The sequence below is a fragment of the Notolepis coatsorum genome, assembly GCF_963971535.1.
Source record: "Notolepis coatsorum genome assembly, chromosome: 20".
NCBI lineage: Eukaryota > Metazoa > Chordata > Actinopteri > Aulopiformes > Paralepididae > Notolepis > Notolepis coatsorum.
In genome coordinates this window covers 35,128,040-35,152,738 of record NC_140184.1, presented here as the reverse complement: position 1 = coordinate 35,152,738, position 24,699 = coordinate 35,128,040, and the positions used below count along the sequence as shown (strand labels likewise).

The 24,699-nt window shown below is 43.5% G+C and overlaps 2 protein-coding genes across 2 annotated transcripts in view; one reads left to right on the top strand and one right to left on the bottom strand.

The window, feature by feature from the left end:
* Positions 1–6,913, bottom strand: part of myo9aa (myosin IXAa) — a 204,572-nt gene extending 197,659 nt beyond the window's left edge. Inside the window, 1 exon segment of the mRNA XM_084337743.1 lies at positions 6,633–6,913. The gene's annotated coding sequence lies outside the window, so the exon portion shown is untranslated.
* A 236-nt stretch (positions 6,914–7,149) lies between these two features.
* senp8 (SUMO peptidase family member, NEDD8 specific) lies at positions 7,150–9,852 on the top strand. Its single transcript, XM_084337568.1, has 2 exons — positions 7,150–7,241; positions 7,680–9,852. Exon 2 carries the CDS (start codon positions 7,722–7,724, stop codon positions 8,385–8,387), a length of 666 nt encoding a protein of 221 aa, XP_084193694.1. The 5' UTR covers positions 7,150–7,241; positions 7,680–7,721; the 3' UTR covers positions 8,388–9,852.
* Positions 9,853–24,699: the final 14,847 nt, after the last annotated feature.

Genomic DNA, 24,699 nt, shown 5'->3' with positions numbered 1-24,699 from the left:
GTAGGGAAGAGCTTATCACTATATCATTACTCGTATCATTATTCAACAATTTTATCATTCATCATGCAAACACAAAGTCATAACTTTCTCTTTCCCCTCTGTTTGGATAAAGTATATAACATTATCATGTAGTGAGATATACCTCGATTAAATATTGATTAATCAACTGCCATGTAACTTACAAATTTTGTTTAAAGAACGAGAGGTGACGTATAATTTAAGAAGAACACTCAATTTGAAACAGCCTAGAGCTCAAACCACACTTAAAAGTATGTCTGTGTCAGTTAAAGGAGTGAAACTCTGGAACAATATACCGGATGAAATAAAAAACAGCAGGAGTATTTTTAAGTTTAAAAACAGAGTTCTAGAATCTTATAGTAAAATTTAACCTACAATCTTTTTTCTTTTCTTTTTTTTCTACCATGAAACTCTGGTATTGCAGATGAATTTTTGATTTTTCCTAAGTTGGCTTATGTTCTTTTCAGAAATCGTTTTTTTGGTTGATTGTTGATTTTGTTTGTTTTGTTTGTTTGTTTGTTTGATCTTGCAAACTAACTTTTTTTGTTCTTTTCTGGATCGTTTTTTGTTGATTTTTATTTTTTATTTTTTTGTTTGTTATATTTTGAAAACTTTAATTTTTTTGAATTATAATTTTTTTGAATTAGGGGTAGGTTGCTCTATAAGCCTTCGGCTTCAAACCTATCCTTTTCGTTTGTTTATTTGTGAAAATGTTCGAAAAATTATTTATTTGTTTATTTATTTGTAAACATTCGAAATAAAATTATTCATTAATTCATTCATTGATCAAATATTGTATTTTACATTGAATGGATGCAGGGGCACCCTTGCCATGAGATGCCTCTGAGAAGTTCCAGGTGACATATTCAAACCCTCTCATGAAAGGCCCTGTCGAAGCCAGATAGAACGCTGTCTTGTTGCGGTACTGGGAGGTGGGTCCATCTGAAATAAAATGGATGTGCTTCACTTCTGGATGTTCCTCCCGGATGGACTTGAGCACTGGATTAAGATGAGCCCACGTTGCAACAGCATCATGCTTTAGAGACGCTGACAGCGTCTCTGACACCCCACTCAGGTATTTGACCCCAGTATGAAGCGTCACTTGCTGGTTCCCGCCACCAAAGTGGGTGTCTTTCACTTCCCTGGTGTACTTACAGCTATAGTTAGTGACCACCCACACTATTGTAATCTATACTATTTATTTATTTATTTATTATTTATTCCGCCGGTTTTTGTCCAGTAACTCCTGCCAGAGCTTTATTTGGTCCAACTCGAGTTGCTATTACTTTTTGGAAAGTTTCACCGCACCGTTTGGCTACAAATCGACTTTAAACAGGAACTTTTGGTCCATAAGGAATGAATGGCAGACCATTCTAGAACATTTGTGATGTCACAGTGTCATAATAGAACATTCAAGAACATTAGTGTCACCCACACTAATTACAAGGTTCAGTCAACTCTACGACAAGCGGTTCAAAAGATACAAAAAGGGGGCGCAGCCTAAGGATCAAGATGAATCCCCTGAAGGGGAAAAGCCGAACCATGGGGGCGTGGTCAACATAGAACAATGAAAGAGGATATCCCTACTGAGATCATTCTAGAACATTTGTGATGTCACAGTATGATGTCATAATAGAACATTCTAGAACATTTGTATTCTATATATAGGACAATTTTTTATTTTTGTATCCACTTTTTCTCCCATCCCAATTTCACCTCGCCAATTCTCCCTTCAATTCTCCCCTCCCCTGTCTCGAACGTTGCTAGACTATGCCTCCCACTGGTCGGCTGCAGTGATGACGAAGCCTTGCATCACGTGTCCCCTCCGGTACACGAGGAGGCAGCCGTCGCATCTTTTCATCTGTACAGCACAATCGCTCAGTGGCGAGGTGTAACGCGTGGGAGGCTCACGCTACCCCCGTTGCTTCCTGATTCTGCTGTACAGGCGCACCAACCGACCTGTAGGAGTCGCTGTCCACAACGTCCGATCCCCACCCACCGGCTTTCCCACCCCCTAATACTGCCAATTGTATTAGTATGAACGACCAGCCAAGCCGGAAGCAACACCAAGAGCTGGGCTCGAACCCAGCATCTCCTGCGTTAGTGGCGAGCGCCTTGCCCACTGCACCACTTAGCCGCCCTCAAGCCGGTCGTTTTGATACCTTACACTTGTGTGTGGTGTGAAAGCTCTGGCAGGCCGGGGGATGCAATTTCTTGAAATACAAAGCGGACCATTTGCTGGTTAGTGGTTACTCAATTGGTCCTCTACCTGACGCTGGAACAGTAATTGCATTTGTTTAAATGCCATGTCGAAAAGGAAGAAATTACTTACTATGATGAGCCTAATGTGTGATGAGTGCAATATCACAGCTCAACAGTTATACTCCCCTGCAAATGGCTAGCATTGTCCCAATACATAGGAGAACATGCCTAGGGATTAGCCACTAGCGCTGCCCTGTGTGTACCATATGGCTACAGGGGGCCACTGTAGCTACTGTTGCAGCTGTGTCATCACAGACACACACACACCACACACACACACACCTCAACAAATCAGAACTCTGAGGTCCAATGTTCCAGCGCCAATATCCTGCAGTAGAGGGGGCAGTGAAAACTAAAGGTTACAAACAGGAATGTATATTGGAGGACTTCAGGGCAGCAGCATGGGGCGATAGTGGCTCAGGAGGTAGAGCAATCGTCTGGTAATCCGGAGGTTCCCAGTTTGATTCCAGCTCCTCTCAGGCAGCGTGTCGAAGTGTCCTTGAGCAAGACACTTAACCCCTAACTGCTCCCGATGTGCAGGTTGGCACCTTGCATGGTTGCCTCCGCCATCTGTGTGTGAATGTGTGTGAATGGGTCAAATGTGAGGAACAAATTGTAAAGCGCTTTGGATAAAAGCGCTATATAAATGCAGCCATTTACCATTTAGCAGCATGTCAGTAGGTTTGTACTGCAGATCACATGGATCTATACGCAGGCTGGCCAGCAGCAACTGCTCAAACAAACAAGTGAGTGACACTTCATTGGTGGGCTGGGAGTATCACATTTGGAGGTCAGTTGTCAGCATCAGTTGGTAACATCTGTGCCCAACTATAGCAGAGCACCCCATCCGCCAACTTACTAGTACGAGTTGAGATTAAAACAAAGTTTAAAATGATGTTATAATTTAATTGCTACCCTAAATCATTTTTGGGTATAGCCTACTACTTGCCAGTGCTACTACTCTACATGTCAAGCTCAGACACTAAGCAGACATGTCTTTACAACAACTTTATTAGGCCACCATGGGTTTCTTAAAGTCAAGTTGAAACAGCATTTCGAGGGTATTATTTCTTACGTATTGTGACATATTTCCAAGTGACAGTAAGGCAGGCGGATGATATTATTGGTTGAAATTGGTTGGAACTGAAGTGATCTAAAACGGTTAAAATAGCATTTTCCATTTCATTTTCAAAGTATAGTAGGCCTTTATCTATACCTATATATCTACTTCCATCTTATCATTTAGGCAAATTGACAGACTAATTTAGTTCAAATTCAGTCAACCATGGAATTACCCAGAGCTGATTTGGAAACACTGATGGTGGAGCAAGTGAAATTAACTGAAGGGTCGTTTCCCCGTGGAACTACTTCCTTTGCATGCCCTTCAAGTTTCCTGTGATTGTTCATGCATAAACTAAATCATGGCGGGGGTTTCTCAACAGATAGGGATTTAAACACAAGGGTTTAACCTCCATCTTTTTACAAAACAAAATCGCTGACGCAAAGATTTGATGGATGTAGAACAAAATGAAGGGGAACTTAACAGAGAAAATCAACGGGATTGTGTTCTCAACTTGCAACTACTAGGCTACACCAATAGGCTCCTTCTTGTTGACACCATATCTCGTACACTCTAGGCTTTGACAAAAGGAACAAACGACACCATATCTCCCTTCAAATGAAATTGTAGGAAGCGACACAATCGTCCATCTCACTCCAGTTGCTGTGCCATAGATTTAATGAGAGGGAAATGCAGAAAGCAGGGAAGCAGTGTTTGAGGTCAAAGCCTCACTCATATAATGGCAGAACAAAGAAAGGGGAGCTTTGTTCAATGTAACACAAGCAGGTTCCTCTTTAATGACTTCATGCCAATCACTTACGCCATGCAATCCCATCATGTGGTTGCAAAACACTTTTCGGATCGTTTTTTTGACCATGTGACTATAATGTGTCATGTGACATGTTGCTGCTATTCAGTTCAGAGGGAAGCACCTCGGGGAGCTACGCTGGGGTCATTCTCATTTTGAGGTCATGTTCTGTGGCAGAACGTGAACAATCCTCACAGGAGCTTTGTGGAGTTAGAAAGAGCTGGTTGCCTTGATGCCCAAGAGAACAAAACAACAATAGATATGACACAGTCAACACATAGGGGGAGTTGTTGTTGTTGTTGTTGCCGCCGTCCTATAAGACATCCTTAGAGGCAGGGCTGCCCCCCTCTAATTGGGTTTAGTCTTAGTTGACCAAGATTTTGTTAGGTCAATTTCTATACACTTTTTCCATGCTGAACATAAAATTTGAAATAAACAATGTGTACTAAATTCAAAAGAGGTCCTTTGCACGATAGCATGTAGGAAACTGAATGTCAGAAATGTGTTAAATAATCGATTAGTCGATAAAGTCTTATGAGTATTAGTTCTTTAGTAGAGGACCTCCTTCTAAGATTCACTTATGACATAGGCCTTGTTGCAGGCAGCATTACAACTTCACTAATTCTAAATGTAACACATCATAAGATTTTAATACCTTATGCTGACATAATTGATCTCGCTCAAACCTTGCCCTCTTTTCTTGATCCTCCAATCACAACTGTTGCTTCCCTCGGAGAAGAGCAACAGTTGTGATTGGAGGATCAAGAAAAGAGGGCAGGGTTTGAGAAAGGCTAGCCTATCCTGAATTGTGCAATAATTGCACAATTTTCTCATTATTGACCTAATTCTCCATGGAATGCAGAAATGCAGAACCCTTTGCCTTAATTGTATTCCACTATCAAATGGAATGGTGGGGTAACACATCAAGCTAGGCTTGTTCTTGCTCTCCATAAATATTTCATGATTGAGCATTTCAAAACTGCAGAGTGATGTTGCTCTTCCTTCACCACACTCACTGTGAGTGCATCAGCTTGGTCCGAGTTAGAGAAGGGTTGCAGTAGCCTATACTCTACCTAGTTCATATTCCCTGACGATGGTCTGTGCATTAAAACCCTAAACTGCCAAATTTGTGGTCATTTCCAGGGTTGAGAAGAAATCAATCGAAATATCACATTCTTGACCAACAGAGCAAATGCCTTTGCACAACCTTGCAAACGTCTGGTGTCCAATTCCTTATAACTAAGACCTTACCAATAGACGGGGATCAAATAATAATTAATTTATTCCTTGGACTGGTAAAAAAACACCCCAGTTTTCTAACTACAACCCAATGCGATACAAACGGAGGCCTGTCATTCGGAAATAGCAGACAGAGGGTCTGTGAGGTGTCAGATGTCAGCAGGGAGCAGAGTATTTGGCCTCAGTGGCCGACTCTCTGCTCCACAGGCAGCTGCGTCTCCTCAGACCTCACATTCCTACAGGCCCTCTTCACACTGGTCACCTGTGCAGATCTGAGGGCAGGACAGGTTGGGGAACGTCACAGCAACTTCCAAAAAAATAAAAAATAAAAGGCTATCTATCTCCTGTAAAGTTACCAGGCTAAAGGACTAGTCAATGTGATCTGTTTGAGGGACTTGGGTTTTTCTGATAATTGGACTGACTCAAGCATGGGGAAAGGGTTTTGATGGCTTACAATTCAAACAGACACAATAGCTGAAGGTCTGGGCTGGGGTCTGAGCTGAGTGATAGCTGTGTTGTAGTCGAACAGACCTTACAGTGAGTGCCTGAGGCAGGGCCCATGATTCAGCAGCCTCTTCACCCCCTCTACAGTTCCAGCTGCTTTGCAGTCTGTATTGCCTTCACTGCATTATACACAGTTTTTGGCTGACCTCCACTAAATAATACATGCAGACATTCACCCCGCCCCAGAAAAGCCAGATTTGTATCCCAGCACTGAGTACAATTAGTAGTATCGAATGTGCGTGTGATCAAAAAGGGAACATGTGATATCGATGTATTTTCCACCTGGAGAAAATCAACCCACGTTGGAATCGTGTAGCATATGGACCATTTACTGTACTGCAACAAAACAGTTCAATATATTCATAAGTGGGGTATTTGAATATTGATTTAATATGGCGCAAACTGCAGTTTATCTGCTAAATAAGTCACAACACCACTCAACTTTTACACGTGCGCGACATACACACGCGCGCGCGCACATATATATACACACACACACGAACGCCTGGATAAATTACTTGAAACGCTGGACATTATGACTATTCATTCAACAAAACAATATGCTGATCAAAAACCAACATATGCCAATGTCAATCTAATACGTCAATCTAATACAATGAATGGATTTTCTTTTTGTGCACGTAATCAATCTGTAATACTTTCAATGACTTTCAACAACTGGTTCTTCCAGCGCAAAACTCATTCTCACTCATGATGATGATCAACTAAAAGCATTCTTACCTCAAGACTTGAATGTAGAACAACATATTTCCGAGTCGGACTGTCGGGATGGGGGATAGAGAGCTTGCTGCACGCACACAAATACAAAGTCTCTATTTAATTCCCTGTATTCCCAAAGAGTAAAGCTGTTTTCTTGTCGTTTCTAGCCTCTTCTCTTAACAGATCCTTGAAATGCAAGGCCGCTCCGAGTAGTTAAACATTTAGTCCAAATCAGTCCAATCTTGTGTTCTGTTTTAAAATAATAATAATAATTAAAAGCAGTCCTTCCCTGCTCGGTGACGTTAACTCCTCTGTCTCTGCTGCCTGGCTGCTAATCAGTGCGCGGCCACTCCGCTCACACCCGCGCAGTGCGCGTTCACGCTACACGTGGGCGGGGAGAAAAAGCAAGGATCTTCTCGAGAAGATCAACCGGATTGGTTGAAATGGGACAACCAGCGAATCATCTCACTGGACACAAAGCCTCGGGACCGCCCACTTTGTCCATGCACAACTGTCGCAAAATGTTTACGCTCTTCTTGGGGTGGTTTACGTTAGGCACTGCAATGAGGGACGAGGTTGCATGTGTTGCAGTTTAAATTGATCTTTGTGTTGAATGTGTTTTTTATTAAGGTATGTGAAATTGAATTAAACGCAAGCGTTCCCTGCGTGTGATAAATGTGGTGCATGTATTGCAAGCTGCCTTTTTGAGATTAACCAACTGGGTTTGTTCAAGAGAGTGTCGTTAGTTAGCCGCATCAACAGCCAGCTTCTGGACAAAACGCATTGCAGTAATGATAGCAGTTAGTTACGTTACTTTCAGTTGTAGTTATTTTATCGGTTACTGCTCAATCCGATTAATCGTTCGGTCACTTAATCTAATAAATCTGTTTTAATTGTATCACCAGTCACTGCGACTCTTAACAGCGAGCGATCCTTCAGTACCAGCTCTTAACGTTAGCCAAGAGGAGACAAATCATTACTGAATCACCACTCTGATGAAATGCGTTATCCTCAGGAATGGTAGTGATTGTGTCCTGTAACGTTATACTGTTCTTCCATGTCTTTCAGACTGACCCCATCAATCTGTCTGCGCTCACCGTGCCTTGGAGAATGGACCCTGTAGTGCTGAGCTATCAGGACAGCCTGTTGCGACGCTCTGATGTGGCCTTACTTGAGGGACCTCACTGGCTCAATGACCAGGTCATTGGCTTTGCCTTTGAGTACTTTGCGGCAGAGCGTTTCAAAGGCCTGGGCCAAACTAGCATCTTCATCAGTCCAGAAGTCACCCAGTTCATTAAGTGTGCTTCCTGCCCAGAGGAGCTAGCCCTGTTCCTAGAGCCGTTGGAGCTGGCTTCCCGCCGATGGCTCTTTCTCGCCGTCAATGACAATTCCAACCAGACTGCTGGAGGCTCCCACTGGAGCCTGCTGCTGTACCACCGTGACAACACCCACTTTGCTCACTACGACTCACTTGCTCACTCTGACTCCGACTCCGACAGCGAGTACAGCAACTCGTTGCACGCCAGGCGCATCGCTAGTAAGCTAGAGCCCTTCCTGTGTGCTGGTAGAAGGGTGCCCTTCGTGGAGGAGTCGTGCCCATTACAGCAAAACAGCTATGACTGTGGCATGTATGTTATCTGTAACGCAGAGGCCTTGTGTGAGAAGGCCAGAGTGGAGGGTTTGCCGCACCTCCCTGTTCAAACCATCACCCCGGCCTACATTACCCAGAAGAGGGCTGAGTGGTGCAGACTGGTTCAGAGACTGGCCAAAGATTGACCTCTGCTGCTCTCTTTCTCTCTTCTTTAGCACTTAGCTTGTCCTATTACGCTGAACAGCTAGCAGGACCCCCACATATCTACTACTGGAGCCTATGAATGCACTCCATAATCTAATACAATATATAACTAGATATTTCCTTTTGCAGAACAAATTGTAAAAATGAAGCAGTTACAAATCTTTCAGGAGTAATTTAACAGTGTAATGTTTATTCCTTGTACCACCACAGCAGCATACAGTATCTAAACAATGCACCAGCATGCCTATACAAATTATGTATTCCTATTTACATATTCAGAAATGAAAGGGAATAAGTCATATTGGAAATGGAGCAGAAGCTATTTACTTCTTTATCCTTTTCTTTTTTTCGTTATTTATTTTTTGGACGCAAATGCGAAAAATGTTTACATCGATTTATTGCTCAGGGTCACTTTAAATGAACAAGAATTGACATAAAGAATGTGCATCTTGTGTCGAGTACACAATAATCTCACATTGAAGAAATTGAATTGTGTGTGTGGGGGCGTGTGTGCTGTACACGCAATTTACTTATCTCAAGCCCCGCCCTATTTTATTGATCATACCATCACTTCTGTTGCTTCCAAAGTCTGTCCAAGGGAAGCAACAGTCATGATTGGAGGATCAAGAAAAGAGGGCAGGGCTCAAGATAGGTCCATTAGACCTTGTAAGTGTTTGAGTGGAAAATGTAAGATGAAATGTTGTATGGATGTAAGAATGTGTGAGGTTAACCTAAAGCCGTGTCTACAGTTGTTAACCAACGTGCAGGAATACATTAAGAATTCAGTCATATCCATCCCCTTCTCATCTTAAAGGAACACGCCAACCTTTGTGGAAATTAACCTATTTGCCATCTACCCTGGAGTTAGACAAACGGATACATACCATTTTCTTCTCTGTGCAATGCATGCATTAGGCATAGGGAACAGCCGCACCGTTAGCCAAGCTTAGCGTCATTCACTGGAAGTAGGTGTGCCAGTGTAGCCTAGTTCCCAACAGTCACGAAATACAACTCCAAAACTTTGCTGTAAACATGTTGTGATCTGTGAGTATATATCTGCTTAGAAAACGAAAATGTCAAAAAAAAAAGAAATCTCCACATGGTAAATACACAGGTAACGACATGTTTACAGGAAAGTTTTGGAGTGTATTTTGTGACTGTTGGGAACTAGGCTACACTGGCACACCTACTTCCAGTGAATGACACGAAGCTAGGCTAACGGTGCGGCTGTTCCCTAAGCCTAATGCAATGCATGCACATAGAAGAAAAGGGTATGTATCTGCTTGTCTAACTCCCCAAAAGTAAATCCCAGCCCTCGGCTATAGGTGAGAGGTTCCAATACAACATCCAAGTGCGAAAGTGTGACATATCTTGTTTTAGCAGTATGAAAGTAATAAATGTTGGGAGTGGAATGATGTAATGGGTGGGTGGTGGCCTAATAAAGCAAACGTCTGAAACAGCCTGTAAAATGTATTGCGTTTCCATTTCCAATCTATTTTCTATGTACAATTTAATCTTAAATACTCTATTTTTATTTAAGGTGTATTTTATGCTCATATATATATATATATATATATAATTATATATATATATATATAATTATATATATATATATAAGCTCCAGCCAGCACTGATAGTAACCACTGTAAACCACTGAAAGTGACTACAGATTCCTCTGAAACTGTCCACAACCAGTTAGTCCACATTCTATTTTAAACAACTGGGATAAAGCTAAGCTATTCTTTCACAACTTCAACAGTCACTGGCACAATGTGACCTGTATTATACTGTATATATATATAGGTGAGCATGACTCAGTTGGGGGTGGACTTATGCTGTCAACAGGAATGTCCATGTGGAAAAGCTATTTTGAAAGTACAGGCCTGGAAGCCTTGTGTTGATGATGTTTCACAGACATCTCACATTGTCTCAGCGAGAAAGCAACTGGACAGATCAAATGTGAGAATTATAATTATATGATCTACTTCTTTTAAAAATGTTTCCTATTTATTAAGGGCATGCTTTGCACCCATAATAATTCCTATTTTAGGGGCATTTTCAGAACTTAATTTTCCTCCATTCTAGCTAGCTTCTGTACCCACCTTTAGGAAACCATTAGGATTTTTTTCAAGCCTACCATATTGTGTTAATTGATATAGGGCTGCCCAAAATATATCACAATATTTAACAGTATAGTTTTCCAGTACAAATTACAATGTGATCTGACATCTTGAATGTCATGAATGGAAGTGGACAGTGTCGGTTAGCCTTCGGGAGAGGTGTTAGTTGGACAATGCCTAGGCTAACCGGCACTGTCCGCTTCCATTCATTGTGCTAAGCTAGGCTAACGTGCAGCCAGATAGCTTTCTACTGAACGCACAGAGAGGAAACTGGTATATAACTTCTTGTCTCTTTCTGGAAAAATGTTGGTGTGTTCCTTTAAGGCGATTTTGCCAGGTTTTCACCAAATTTAATCCAGGCCATCCATCATACACACATTCTAATGATTAGAGTAAAATAAAATCACATCATAGTTTTTCTCAGCTGCTTTCTGAGAGCTTCTCCTTGATCTTGGAAGAGTTGTATAGGGTAACATAGTTGATGCCAGCATTACATTATTTAAATATCTTGTAATTATTCTTACCCTTCATAAGTCAGTCAACCACAAAGAAGCACTACTATGCCAGCCATGTAGTTGAGGCTGATTGAGAGGGGAGTACTGTCGCCCTGCCTGGCTGAAGGCCCTGCACTCACTGCCTGGCCTGGTGCCTCCCTTCAGACTGCCTCCCCTGGCACCCTGCACACACCCCCATGCCATGGTCATATTTCACCAGGAGTGCCCAGACAGACAAGCCTTTAAGCTCTACTATTATCCTTATAAAGTATGCTAGCGTAACCACTCACCACCCTGGCAGCACACTTCCTTAGTGAGATGGAGCTTTCAGGGGAAAATACAATAAAGAATTTGGCTTTGAACCTAAAAAGTACTGAAGAACTGGCATTTCAGTTTTTCTTTTCTCACTTAAAACTTTATTTTTTGTCTTTTTTCACCTTTCCTTTCATTATTGTATTACAAAAATGTGGACATTGATTATATATATATATATTGATAACACACATGTTTAGAATGGTTTTGTTATTATTGCATTGTTTTATGTTAAAACATATATATAAAAAAATATATATATATAAAGAATTGTCCTTTAAATAACTGATATTTTAATCACCTGTAGCTGTAGGTTTTGGTGATCTATGCAAGGTTTAGTTTTGCAATTTGATAATATATTATGCAATATCAGACGGGTTGACAGAAGACTTCCACAATCAAGACAACCAAATCAAATTCCTTGTATGTGAAAAATACTTGGCAATAAAGACCTTTCTGATTCTGATTCTAATTCAGATTCTGAGGAGGCAGATATGCTACCACTGTAAGAATCAAGAATCAAGAGGTTTATTTGTCACATACATACCAGGGCATACAGTGAAATGCGGGTGGTCATGCCCTCATCGATTGTGCAAAATACAATAATAAAAATAGGCATATAAAAAAATAGGTAAGACACAAGATGTGCATGATAAAAAAAGACATGCTAAGTTCCTGAGAAACTGGTTCCTATGTACACTATATACTCCAAGCTTAAAAACTTTGGAGATCGGGCCTTCTCTCGTACTGCACCCCGACTCTGGAACTCCCTCCCCCAGTCCATCAGAGACTCCCCTACACTCTCCACCTTCAAAGCTCGCCCACCTGTTCTCCCTTGCCTTCAACCCCCCCCACCCATAAACCCCCCCCCCCCTCCAACCTGATTGATGTCTGTCTCCAGTCTTTTTTGTGCTATCATGCTGTCTTCCCTGTTCCCCCCATGGTCTCATGTTCCCTTTGTTTTGTTTCTTTGTTTTTGTTTCTTTGCTTTTGTTTCTTTGTTTGTACTCTTGCTCCCGACTATTGTCAGCGACTTCGGGTTATTGAGAAGCGCTATATAAATAAAATGTATTATTATTATTATTTTACTATACAATATAAGTGTTGTTAATGTTGAACTCTTTGGTAATGATCTGGGTTGGGTGTGTCAAAAGAATCCTAGTGCTTAAGGCAGTTTTGCTTCATTATTAGTCTATGGGCATTGGGCAAACAGATTTTAGAGCCAAGATTTATTTACCCTGAGTTATGCGTGGAATTATCTGATGGCCTCAGTATTCCAGGTTTAAACCCAGTGGTGGCTGGTCACTAGAGGGCGCTAGGGTGCCGCCCTCCCTGGTGGAAAGTGATTTTCCTTTATAGTACATTTCCACTGCTAAAAATATAATAAACATTTTATAAATAAATAATAATTACTCATTTTAAGTATGTTTGTGTTTAAAATCCACAATAACGTGTAATATATAAAATATAAAACATTGTTTGGGTGGAAAGTTGTCCTTCCGCGTTCCCGTTTTGCGCTCTGATTGGCCACGCCCGTTTCTGGTCATGTGACATGGGCGCCCAATCGCATGACGAGCAGTGTCTTAGCCCATTTCCGCGTCGAACAGCCTGCAAACGACCTAACGCCTAGTTTATCACTGGTTATGCATAGGCGACTCTTTCGCAGTTGGTTAAGGTTAGACTTTGGAATCAGGGCTGGCATTCTATCGCCATGCTCTAAGACAAACTCTAACCTTAACCAACTTCGAAAGAGCGCCTAAGCTTAACCGTCCAAAGAACTTGCCGTCACACGATTGGGCGCACATGTCACATGACCAGAAACGTCAGTGGCCAATCAGATTGCGCAAAAATTACGCGTACAGTACAGCTCAATACATACAATTGTTAAAGGGATGCAGACCAGAGAAAGACTTTCGTCTTGTTTACATCAGGGTCCCCCATTTGCAATTCATCATAACATATCATACACAACATACAGATAGACAATGGGGTAATAGTGCCAAGGGGCAAGTAGTGCCACCCCTGTTATCTAGAAAACCATAGAAGAAGTTGGTCATGTGACAACATATTTTTGAAGAGGCATCCATTTCATTCAACCTGCAAAGAAGGGAGACACCTGGCTTGAGAGGTAAGCACATTTAAGTTCAAAACATTTTTTTGCCCTCCAAAGTAAAATTTGTATGATCGAGGTTTTTTTATTGCTGTGTTTGAACAATTATAGACAACTTTGAAAACAGTTCACACATGTTTTAGTGCTTTAGTAAGCTACACAATGAGTCTATACAGTTAGCATGATGCTAGCTCAAAACAGCTGGGGGATGCATTTTTTTCAAAATGGTAGGCTTGGGGTGATTTGTGCCAAAGGGCCTGGGTTAAGTTGTGCCAGGTGTTCTGTTTGTTAAATTGCCCCAACTTATAATTATTAACTATATATATTACTTTATTGTACATTGTATTCTTACATTTGATCACTAAAACTATGTGATATTCTTAATTTTAGACCAAAATCCATCATGCCACGCAGATATACAAACGGAAGACAGACAGGGTTTCAACTCCTCTTGAGAAGTTGGAAAGAGCAGTGGAAGAGGTGCAACATGGGAAGACTATACGTCAGGTTGGAAAGGAGATGAAGATCTGCAGGATGCTTTTACCGCTTTTGAGATTAAAATTATCTGTTTTACGTAAAATTATCAATGGCACAATTTACCCCAGTGTATTCTCTCTAATGTCACAACTTACCCCGCACCGGGGGCAAGTTGTGCCACAAAACCACTTTTTTTATAAAGCTATATTTCTGAAACAGTTTATTTAAGATCCAAAGTGATTGTCCCCAGGGATGCACAACATCCTAAACTATATGTACATATTTTAGTTGGGGGCATTACTGTAATCCCCTTGCTTTAAAGGCACTTTAAGTCAAAATTGGCACTACTCACCCCACTCTCCCCTACTGCTACATCTATACATTTATGCAGGGGTGTAAAAAGTACCCAGAAATTATACTTAAGTGAAAGTATGGGTACCGTCTCAAAATCTGACTCAAGTAAAAGTCAAAGTATCTGGCTAAAAACACACTTGAGTAAAAGTCAAAAAGTCCTACTTTTAAATGTACTTAAGTACTAAAAAGTAAAAGTAATTTTTTTTAAAGGGATACACCAGGGGTCTCAAACTCATTCCATCGTGGGCCAAGTTTTCATTTTAACTACACATTGCACCAGGTGAGTTAGTTGAAGAGGTGAGCCAATTAGTGAAATCATCAGCTGGTGTTTAGGCAAGGCTGGAATGAAACCAAGCATACACTCTGCCCACAATGGAATGTGTTCTGCGATAGACAATGCTGAAATGAAAGAACAGAGGACACTTTTTTTGCATTAAAATGATTTAATGCACTTCTCCATTGAAGGTAAACTAACATGGACGGCATTCACATCACAGCATGAATAATATCACAATATTAAAAACAGAATGGTGTATCCTGAATAATATCACAATATTAACCACAGCATACTGGATTATCCTGAATAAGATCACAATATTAAAGGCTGAATACTGGAGTACCCTGAATAATATCACAATATTAAAGACAGAATACTGGAGTACCCTGAATAATATCACAATATTAAAGACATAATACTGGAGTACCCTGAATAATATCACAATATTAACCACAGCATAATGTGGATCTGACTGTCTATTCTTTTGATAGCAGGTGTTTAATCAAAGATCCCTGCTTTCTAGTGTTGCACAAGGACCAATCAGCATGGGTATGGGCGGGTTCATTTTCCATTGATGGGGATTTGATTGGCTGTTTACCTGCGGTCGCAGGATTAATAACGTTAACGTTAGTTCGGCCAGATAAACAATTAAAATATACTAATTAAAATGGTTGGACCTTTGTACTTTGTAGGTCTGCATTTTAAATGTAAGGAGTAAAAAGTATGTTTTTTTTCTCTGAAATGTAATGGAGTAAAAGTACAAAGTATACAAACCTAATAATACTTGAGTAAAGTACAAATCCCCCAAAACAGTACTTAAGTATTGTAACGAAGTACAATTACTCAAGTACTTTACACCCCTGCATTTATGACGTACCAGATTTGCAAATACAGTACTGTTTGTGATACAAAAAGAGTCCAGAAAAGAGAGTATATACATTTGACGTAGAAACTGTACATTGGAGGAGGTTGGGTAGGTGGGGTGGGGGGCGGGGGGCGGCTGGGGAACTGTACATTGGAGGTGGTTGGGTGGGGGGGGGGGGGTGGGGGGGGGTAGGAGGGGTGGGTGGGGGACACTGTACAACTGTACAAGCAAAACTGTACATTGGAATATTGACAAAACCATACTTCGTCATTTACTGTACATTGGAGGGGGTTGGGTTAGGACATTTACAGGGGCCAGTTTCGAATTGCAGTCTCCCGTAGGTGTTTTTTGAGAGTGTTTTTGAAAGTGGGTAGTGATTCACATTCGTTTACAGCTTTGGGTAGGGTGTTCCACATTGATGTGGCATAATTGCGAAACGTGTTTAGTCCCTTGTTTGAGCCGAATCTGGGTTTAACATGATTTGTGGAGCTCCCTCTGGTGTTGTGATCGTGGTATTCACTGACCTTTGGGAAGTATTTTGACATGTAACATGGGTACCTTGGTCGTGTAGTGTATCTTGTAGACCAGGCCCATTGCAAGTTGCTGTACTCTGTCGTCTACTCTAAGCCATCCTAGGTTGTCAAAGTGTGCAGGGGTGAGGTGGGTTCTAGGAGTCAGGTCAAGCAGTAGTCTAACTAGTTTGTTTTGAGATGTTTGTAATTTGGTTTTTAGTGCCTTTGAGGTGCTTTGGTACCATGAGGTGCAAGCATAGTCGTAGTACCCTTGAATGAGTGCTCCTGCCAGAGTCTTCAGGGTATTCTTGTTTACCAGAGAGGAGATCCGGTACAAGAAACGAGAAAATGAATGAATGTGGATGAGAGCCTTGACATTAAGTGGTTGTAGATAGGGCTGTGGGGGTGCTGGAGACATGATCCAATAGACTTTTATATGTCTGAGTCTCCTGAACACGGAGAGAGACCAATCCCAAGTCGATCGTCACATTCTCGGCTGAGCTATAGTCACTTTTCTACTCCCGAACTACGCATGTGTAACGGATGGTACCGCGAAGCCCAGTCACGAAGAACTTCGGACGTTGTGAAGTGGCTGTGGCACGGTAGCGGTACCAGGAAGTAAAACTCACTCCCCTGAGGCATCCAGACTGAGTGCTTAGAAGTGAATTCACCTCTTGGTACAGAGGTCTGTGATGTCGCCCGCGGTGCGGACGCCCGGGGTTCGACTCCCACTCATGGCCCACGGAAGCTAATGTAGCAGGCTGGATTATCCCTGCTTTGTGGGAACGGTTACTGGCAGTCACAAGGTAGCAGGACGCCGCCGAACTCAGTCTGACTGCACCCTCATCTTTGGACCTGGAGCGTCAAACTGGAGGCCGGCAGCAGGAGTGGATGGGGCCCAGGATTCACTAACCTGGGAGTGGTACTCTGGTCTTCCTCGCCCCTCCAGGGTGGTCAGCAGTATTTTCCCAACACACTCTCACTTCCCCCAGTACCTCCGTTAGCCCTCCCACACCTGGTGACTGATAGATGAATAACAATGTTTGTTCCCCCCCGCAAGCAGTACCCTCCCTCAATGACTACTAGAGACCTTGAATGACCGAAAGGGGAAAGGGTTAAATAATAATATTACCCGCATAGGAAGGGTTAGGGTTAGACTCAATAATGGACATGCACACACACAATTCCTGTCTTAGTTCGTTTAGTGTTACTTATACTGGGCAGTGACAAGTATTACTGACAGTGAGTCAAATGGCATATAATATTATTATTCCTAATTACTAATAATTATAATAATAATATATATAACATGTATACAATAATACCTTTCTCTAAGGCTTTACATATTACGGCAGCATTAATGTACCCCAGAAAGAAAAAGGGTTAACTAGACGGGAAATCAATAGGCATGACCATACACGTTATCACACTCAAAGGAAATGAAAAGGTGGGCCCACTTTACCAAACAAAAGTCCTAACTAATGCCGGCATGTAATGTTTATGGGGTACCCCTATGCACTGTGGTTAGCAACCATTATCTTCGCCCGTAGGCCGCGACACACTGTGTAATGTACGATAGGATCTTGGTCACCGAAGTGCCAGTGTACTTAGCCAAGATGGCGGCCTCGCCCTCACCACCACTCGTCCGGGTGGTAAGATGGCGTCGAACGCTCTCGTCCCAGGAGCTAGCAAGCTGTGGTAGGCAGGGGGGCAGTAGCAGGCTGGAGGCGCGTGCTGGGTGATGGCGACCTCTGCTGGACGAGACGAACTCCCGTGCTAGGCTGCTGACTGCCGGTGCTGACAAGTTGCTGACTGCTATCATAACCCGAAATATACTTGAGTCCAATTACATTCACCCGTGTGCTTCACTACGGGGCTCCACAACGACACGTCTGTCCAGGTTCACGTTCAACGCCGAAGAGAGTGTTTCTCTCCACTTCCGTTCAGGTGACTTGCTTCTTCTCGACGCCTTCCTCCTGCACTCCACCTGCCACCGCCGCCCCCTGCTGGCCACCGCCCACCAGTCCCACAGGAAGAACTGGGTGAATGTGAATATGATTCAGTTAGTGTTTATAATCCATATTCCAGCCGGTGAGAGAAGGAGAAACTTGCGTCATTGTTCAGGAGAATATCAAGGGAAACCGGTTAACATGTCTTTGTGCACCAAGGGGAGATAAAAGGTTAAGTCAGCACTTCTGAATAATAGTCGAATATTCAGGATGCTACATTTACCCCCACTTTAAACTTGCTAAGTCCTCTGCAAGTTAATTCAATGGAACACCGGTTAACGCATGCATGAATACGGTCCTTAGACCAACAGTTTCATACATTAGATCGACAGTCGCACACATTAGACCAACAGTTTCACACACTCGTTCATGAATTGTAAACACTGTTCAACCAACACACTCTTCAGCACGTAGTCCTGGCGATACCGAGCGGGTAACCGACCTCTAGTGCTCCTCTGGGGCCGGATTGGTCCGACTCCCCCCTCTCAGATCCCGTGTCCGTCTTCTTGCCCTCCCGGGTAGCAACACGAGAGGATGTAGGAGGGGTGGAGTCACCAAGGGGGGAATCATCAGACTCGGAAGAGCTCTGTGCAGGTTCATGCATCCTCCGGGGGATCCACGCGTGCTCCCCCCCGCCTCGGGCAGTCCCGTAGGTGCATGTCCTGGGGCCCAAGCCTTCGGGACCACGTCTCGAGCCGGGGCACACCGTTTACACTGTTGCCTCCAGCCCTTCACCTCGGCCGCCATCCCTGTCCAGTAATAGCCCCGCCCCATTAACCCTAGTGTCCCGCGTTCGCCCAAATGTCCCCCAAGGACATGTTGAATCTCGTATACGTGCCGCCGCAGCGCCCCCGGCACCACCAACTGTAGTATCTCTTCTCCATCTCGAGGGTCACTAACTCGCCTGAATAGCACCTTATTCTTCAGATGGAACCGTTCCCACTGCCCGTAGAGCTTACTCATGAGCGGGCTCACCTCTTGCAGTTGCACTCCGGTGGGGTGAATCCCCTTCATCACCGCCTCCCGTACGGGCCCCACCTCCGGGTCTTCCACTTGGAATTGCCGTATCTCGTCCCAGCTATATCCGCCGTCTCCCTTCTGGACCGCTATCTGCCTTACGCCGACCACTGGGAACCCCGACGGATCGGTCCGCTTCTCGGGGCTCCGGCGAGCACGGACGGAGGCCGGCCGACCCCGCGCAGCCCGGAGCAAGCAAGCCCGAACTCCTTCCGCCGAGATCGTTACGTAACCTTCGCTGTTGACTTCCGGCGGCTCCCGTGGGCTCACCTCTTCGGTTGGCCTTGCGACCAGGGCGGGGGCCTGCGGCGGGCCGGTCCGCGCCTCGGGCCTCCGGCGAGCACGAACGCCTTCCGCTGGGATCGCTAGAACGTCCTTTTCTGTGTCCACTACCTCTGGTCCTGGTCTCATTGGAATGTGCGACCGGGCACCAGCGCGTCCGTCGGGCCGGCCGCCTTGGTGGCGTATCATCCGGCACGTCACCACACCTCCCTCTCCAGCCCATCGTCTGGCGGTCGCCAGGTCGGACGACCCGCCGGCTGCTGTGTGGGTGCCGCCCTGTACTTGTGGGAGAGGAACCTCACAGCCCGGTGCTTCCGTCAGGCGTGGTTCTCCCATCGCGTGGGGGCACTCGCGGCCGATATGGCGGGGTTTTGACAGGCGTAGCAGATCAGTCTCCCATCCTCGCTCCGGTGGGGTAGTCTGCGCGGGGTAGAGGGCACGTCTCCCCTCCGTCGGCTTCCGGCGAAGCCTCTCTGGGGCGTGTCTCGCTCCTGTCGAAACGCCTGGAAGAGCTGCTCCAGGCGCGCGCCCAACTGCTCCTGGCCGGCGAAGAGCTGTCGGATGGACTCCTGGAGTGCGGCTATGTCCAGAGGTGGCTTGTGTTTCTCCGCGGCGACGCCGTGTATCATGCCCCGGGCGGCACCCCTCGCGGGGGGCAGGACCACCTCCTCTTCGGACCAGTCGATCGCCGCCAGCATCACTTTGGGGAACGTCCACGTCCCGTCCTCCCTCACATACTTCCACATCTCCCGCCTCAGGGTCTCGTCTCTTAGGCCCACCACAAACTGTTCCTGCAGCAGGCCGGCGGCGTCGGCGACCTGTGTGGGCGCCCGACGTCGTAGGCGACGAATCCTTTCCTGCAGGTCGTAGGCGAATTGTCGCACAGTGTTTATAATCCATATTCCAGCCGGTGAGAGGAGAAACTTGCGTCATTGTTCAGGAGAATATCAAGGGAAACCGGTTAACATGTCTTTGTGCACCAAGGGGAGATAAAAGGTTAAGTCAGCACTTATTTTTTTTTTCAAAACTTTGTTTATTGAAGTTTTTTCGTTGCAATATGAGATGAGCACAAGGTCAAATTGTACACATATATGCCAGACGTATTGCACATATCTACATATAAGTAGTCAAAATATAGGTCTGTTGAATGTAGACAATATACATATTGCACAAAGCTACATATAGTTAGTCAAAATATAGGTCTGTTGGATAAACAATATACCTATTGCACAAAGCTATGTATAAATAAACAGAATATAGGTCTGTTGAATGTAAATAATATACATATTGCACATGGCTACGTATAAGTAGTCAAAGTATAGGTCTGTTGAATATATAGACTAAAGAGAATACACCACAAAATAAATATAGATGTTGTTTCGGACATACAGTCAATTAAACAGATATGTACACTCAGGACAAGCACTGTACAGCAGGAATAGAGGAACGGAACAAATTTTTTATTTTTTTTAAATAAGAAGGTAGACATCGGTTACATTTGCACATGTAGATAGGTCAATCGACTGGACTATGCTAGGCTAGGAGTGAGCATTATTTATGGGGGGTCGATTGAACCTTGTTCCCCAACATAGGTAAAGAAACGACCTCATGTTTTATAAAATCTAGCTGTAGAACCCCTTATGACACACCTTATTTTCTCCATCTTAAGGAAGTGCAAAATATCCCTGAGCCACATAGAGTGAGATGGAGGAGTGGGTGACTTCCAATGCAGTAAAATGAGACGTTTAGCCAGGAGAGTAACAAATGCTACCAGGTCAGCTTTATATCGTGGCAGAGACAGAGTAGTAGGGGAGCTAGAGACACCAAAGCAAGCAGTTATGGCAGTCGGGCTGATTGGGATCTCAATACTATTTGAGATAGTTTCAAATATTTCAGACCAAAAGTTATGCAGGGAAGGGCAGGACCAAAACATGTGACTATGTGTAGCAGGGGCACAGTGGCATCTGTCACAGGTGGGATCAATGTTGCCATAGATCTTGGCTAGCCTGACTTTAGTAAAGTGTGAACGGTGAACAATTTTACATTGGATCAGTCCGTGCCTGGCACAAATTGAAGAGGAGTGGACCCGGTGTAGAATATCCTCCCACAGGTCTTCTGTGATGTCCTCACCCAGGTCCTCCTCCCATCTCCTCCTGATCTTTTCTAATGAGGTAGGACGTAGTGAGGAAATCAAGCCATACAGGACAGATATAATACCCTTTGTGACCAGTGTAGGCTTTAGTAAAGTGTCAATAGGAGTGGCTTCTGGGAGTTTGGGGAACTGTGGGTTGATATTACGTACAAAACTGCGGACTTGCAAGTATCTGAAGAAATGTGACCTCGAAAGAGAAAACTTGTCAGACAGTTGTTCAAATGATGCAAAAATATTTTCTATATATAAATCACTGAACGTTCTAATACCAAGAGGGGACCAGGAGAGAAAAGCTCTATCCATCACAGAGGGGGGGGGAAACAGGGTTAGCTGTAATTGGAGCTAGTAATGAAAAATATTGTAAACCAAAATGTCGTCTGAACTGATTCCATATCCTGAGTGTTGATTTGACAATGATATTTTTAGAGTAGGGAGAGGTGGGAAAAGGTAGAGGTGCGTGAGCCAGAGCAGCCAGTGAGGCAGGGCTGGAAGAAGAGGATTCCAAAAGCAACCATACAGGGGATGAAGGTGTGTCTTCGAACCTTGCCCAATGTTGTAGTGCTCTAAAGTTGGCTGCCCAATAATAGAATTTAAAATTGGGCAGAGCCATCCCTCCCAGAGGCTTTGGTCTTTGTAGGAGGGCTTTACCGAGCCTAGGGACTCTCCTATTCCAGATGAACTGCGACACCAAACTGTCAATTTTCTGGAAGAATGCTTGTGTGAGAAAGATGGGTAAACATTGAAAAAGGTATGAGAATTTTGGCAGGGAGTTCATTTTAACTGAGTTGACTCGTGCCGTTAAGGACAGGGGTAATAGCGACCATCGTTCAAAGTCTTTATGCAGTTTGCTTAACAAAGGGGAGAAGTTAAATTTAAATAAATCCTTAAATTTGTCTGTGAAACGAATGCCAAGATATGTGAAGCCAAGTGGGGAAATTTTAAAGGGCAAAGTATGTAAGGGGTAATTTCGACCTTCAGCATTCAGAGGGAATAGCTCACTTTTTTCTAAGTTTAGTTTATATCCTGATATTTCACAGAATGAACTGAAAACATCAAGGGCAGCTGGAATAGAGACAGAGAGATTCGATACATATAAAAGCAAGTCATCCGCATAAAGTGAAGTCTTCTGTTCGATGCCAAACCTATGAATACCAGTTATGTTAGGATTTGATCTGAGAGCAATGGCCAATGGTTCTATTGCGATATTAAATAATAAGGGACTCAAATTGCAGCCTTGCCGGGTAGAGCGAAAGAGAGGGAAATATTCAGAATGTGTGTTGTTGGTTCTGACTGAGGCTATAGGGGAGGTATAAAGCAGTTTCACCCAGGTGATAAATGTTTTACCCAAGCCAAATCTCTCCATGGTGTAGAATAGGTAGCTCCACTCCACCCGGTCAAAAGCCTTCTCGGCATCTAGTGAGATCACAGCTTCTGATATTGAGGAAGAAGAGGGATTATACATGATATTAAGAAGCCGTCTAGTGTTAAAAGAAGAGTACCGTTTTTTTATGAATCCAGTCTGATCTGGGGAAATAATAGAGGGTAGTACCGATTCTAAACGCATAGATAGTAGTTTGGAAAGAAGCTTTAAATCCACGGATAGCAAACTTATAGGACGGTAGCTCCCACATAGGAGAGGGTCTCTGTTCTTCTTCAAGATTAAGGAAATTGTGGCCTGAGTAAGTGTATGGGGCAATTTAAAACAGCAGAAGGATTCATTGTACATATCAATAAGAAGTGGCGCCAATTTGCCAAAAAACTTCCTATAGAATTCGATTGGGTAACCATCAGGGCCTGGGCATTTACCTGCCTGCATGTTGTGAGCAGCCTCTTCAATCTCCTCTATTGTGATAGGCTCCTCCAGTTTCACCGCTGAGTCGGAGTCAACTTTAGGAATATCAAGAGAGTCAAAAAAGTTGCTAAAGGCAGACGGGTCAGTGGGTTGTTCTGCAGCATAGAGAGATGAGTAGACGTTTTTAAATTGTTCATTAATTTCTTTGGGATCTGTAGTTCTGCCTGTTGGAGTTTGGATTTGTGGTATTTGATGCGAAGCTGATGCCTGTCTTAATTGATGAGCTAATAGTTTATTTGCCTTATCTCCGTGTTCATAGTAATTGTATCTGGATTTGAATAGTAATTTTTCGGTATGGGTGGTAGACAGAGTATCGAATTCTGCTTGTAACAATAGGCGTTCCTTATATAAATCAGGTGATGGAGCGATAGAGTAAACGTTGTCAATCTGAGTGATCTGTTTGGTTAAGTTATCTAATTTCTTCCTTCTGGCTCTAGTCTCATAAGTGCAGTAAGAAATAATTTCCCCCCTTAAGTATGCCTTCAGTGTCTCCCATAGTAAGGAAGCTGAGATCCCAGGCGTCTTATTGATATCCAAAAAAAAATCTATCTGCTTGGAAATAAAAGTAACAAAATCTTCGTTCGATAACAAACTAGTATTCAGTCGCCAGGGTGGTCGGGTGTTATCACATCCCCTAATTTGCAGTTCCATTAGAACTGGAGAGTGGTCCGATATGACAATAGTATCATATGAGCAAGATAATACTGATGAGATGAGCCGATTGTCGATCAAGAAATAATCAATACGAGTGAAGGTGTGATGAACATGAGAGAAGAATGAGTATGCTCTGCTAGATGGGTTGTGAAAACGCCAAGGGTCTGAAAGTGAAAACTCTTCCATAAAAGATTGAATGGTTTTAGCAGAGCTTGAAAGTACTGCATTTCTGGTAGATGAGCGATCCAATGATGGATTAAGCCAACAATTGAAGTCCCCTCCTAATATTAGATAATGTGTGGAGAGGTCAGGTATCGAAGAGAACACAGATCTAAAAAATTAGATATTGTCCCAGTTAGGGCCGTAGATATTAAGCATAATCACTGGGGTGCCACAGAGCTTTCCAGTTACCAGCACAAATCTACCATTTGGGTCAGAGAGAACATCTGAGCAAATAAAATGTATTGATTTGTAGATTAAAATTGCCACACCTCTAGCTCTGCTCTGAAATCATGAGTGGTACACTTGTCCAACCCATCGTTTACGTAGTCTAGTATAATCAGATAGCTTGAAATGAGTTTCCTGAAGGAAAGCTATATGAACCCCCAAATTCTTAAATCCAAAGAGAAGAGGGTCTATACCAGAGAAAACAAAGCAGCAAGGAGCCAATGGCCGACAGCTAAAGGCTAGCCAGGTAGGCTACTGACACCAGGCCACACACAGCTTTGGCCAACGGCCCAATGCTACCCAAGCTACACAAACGACCAAGACAATGAATTCACACACAGCACATGTCGTATCTCCAA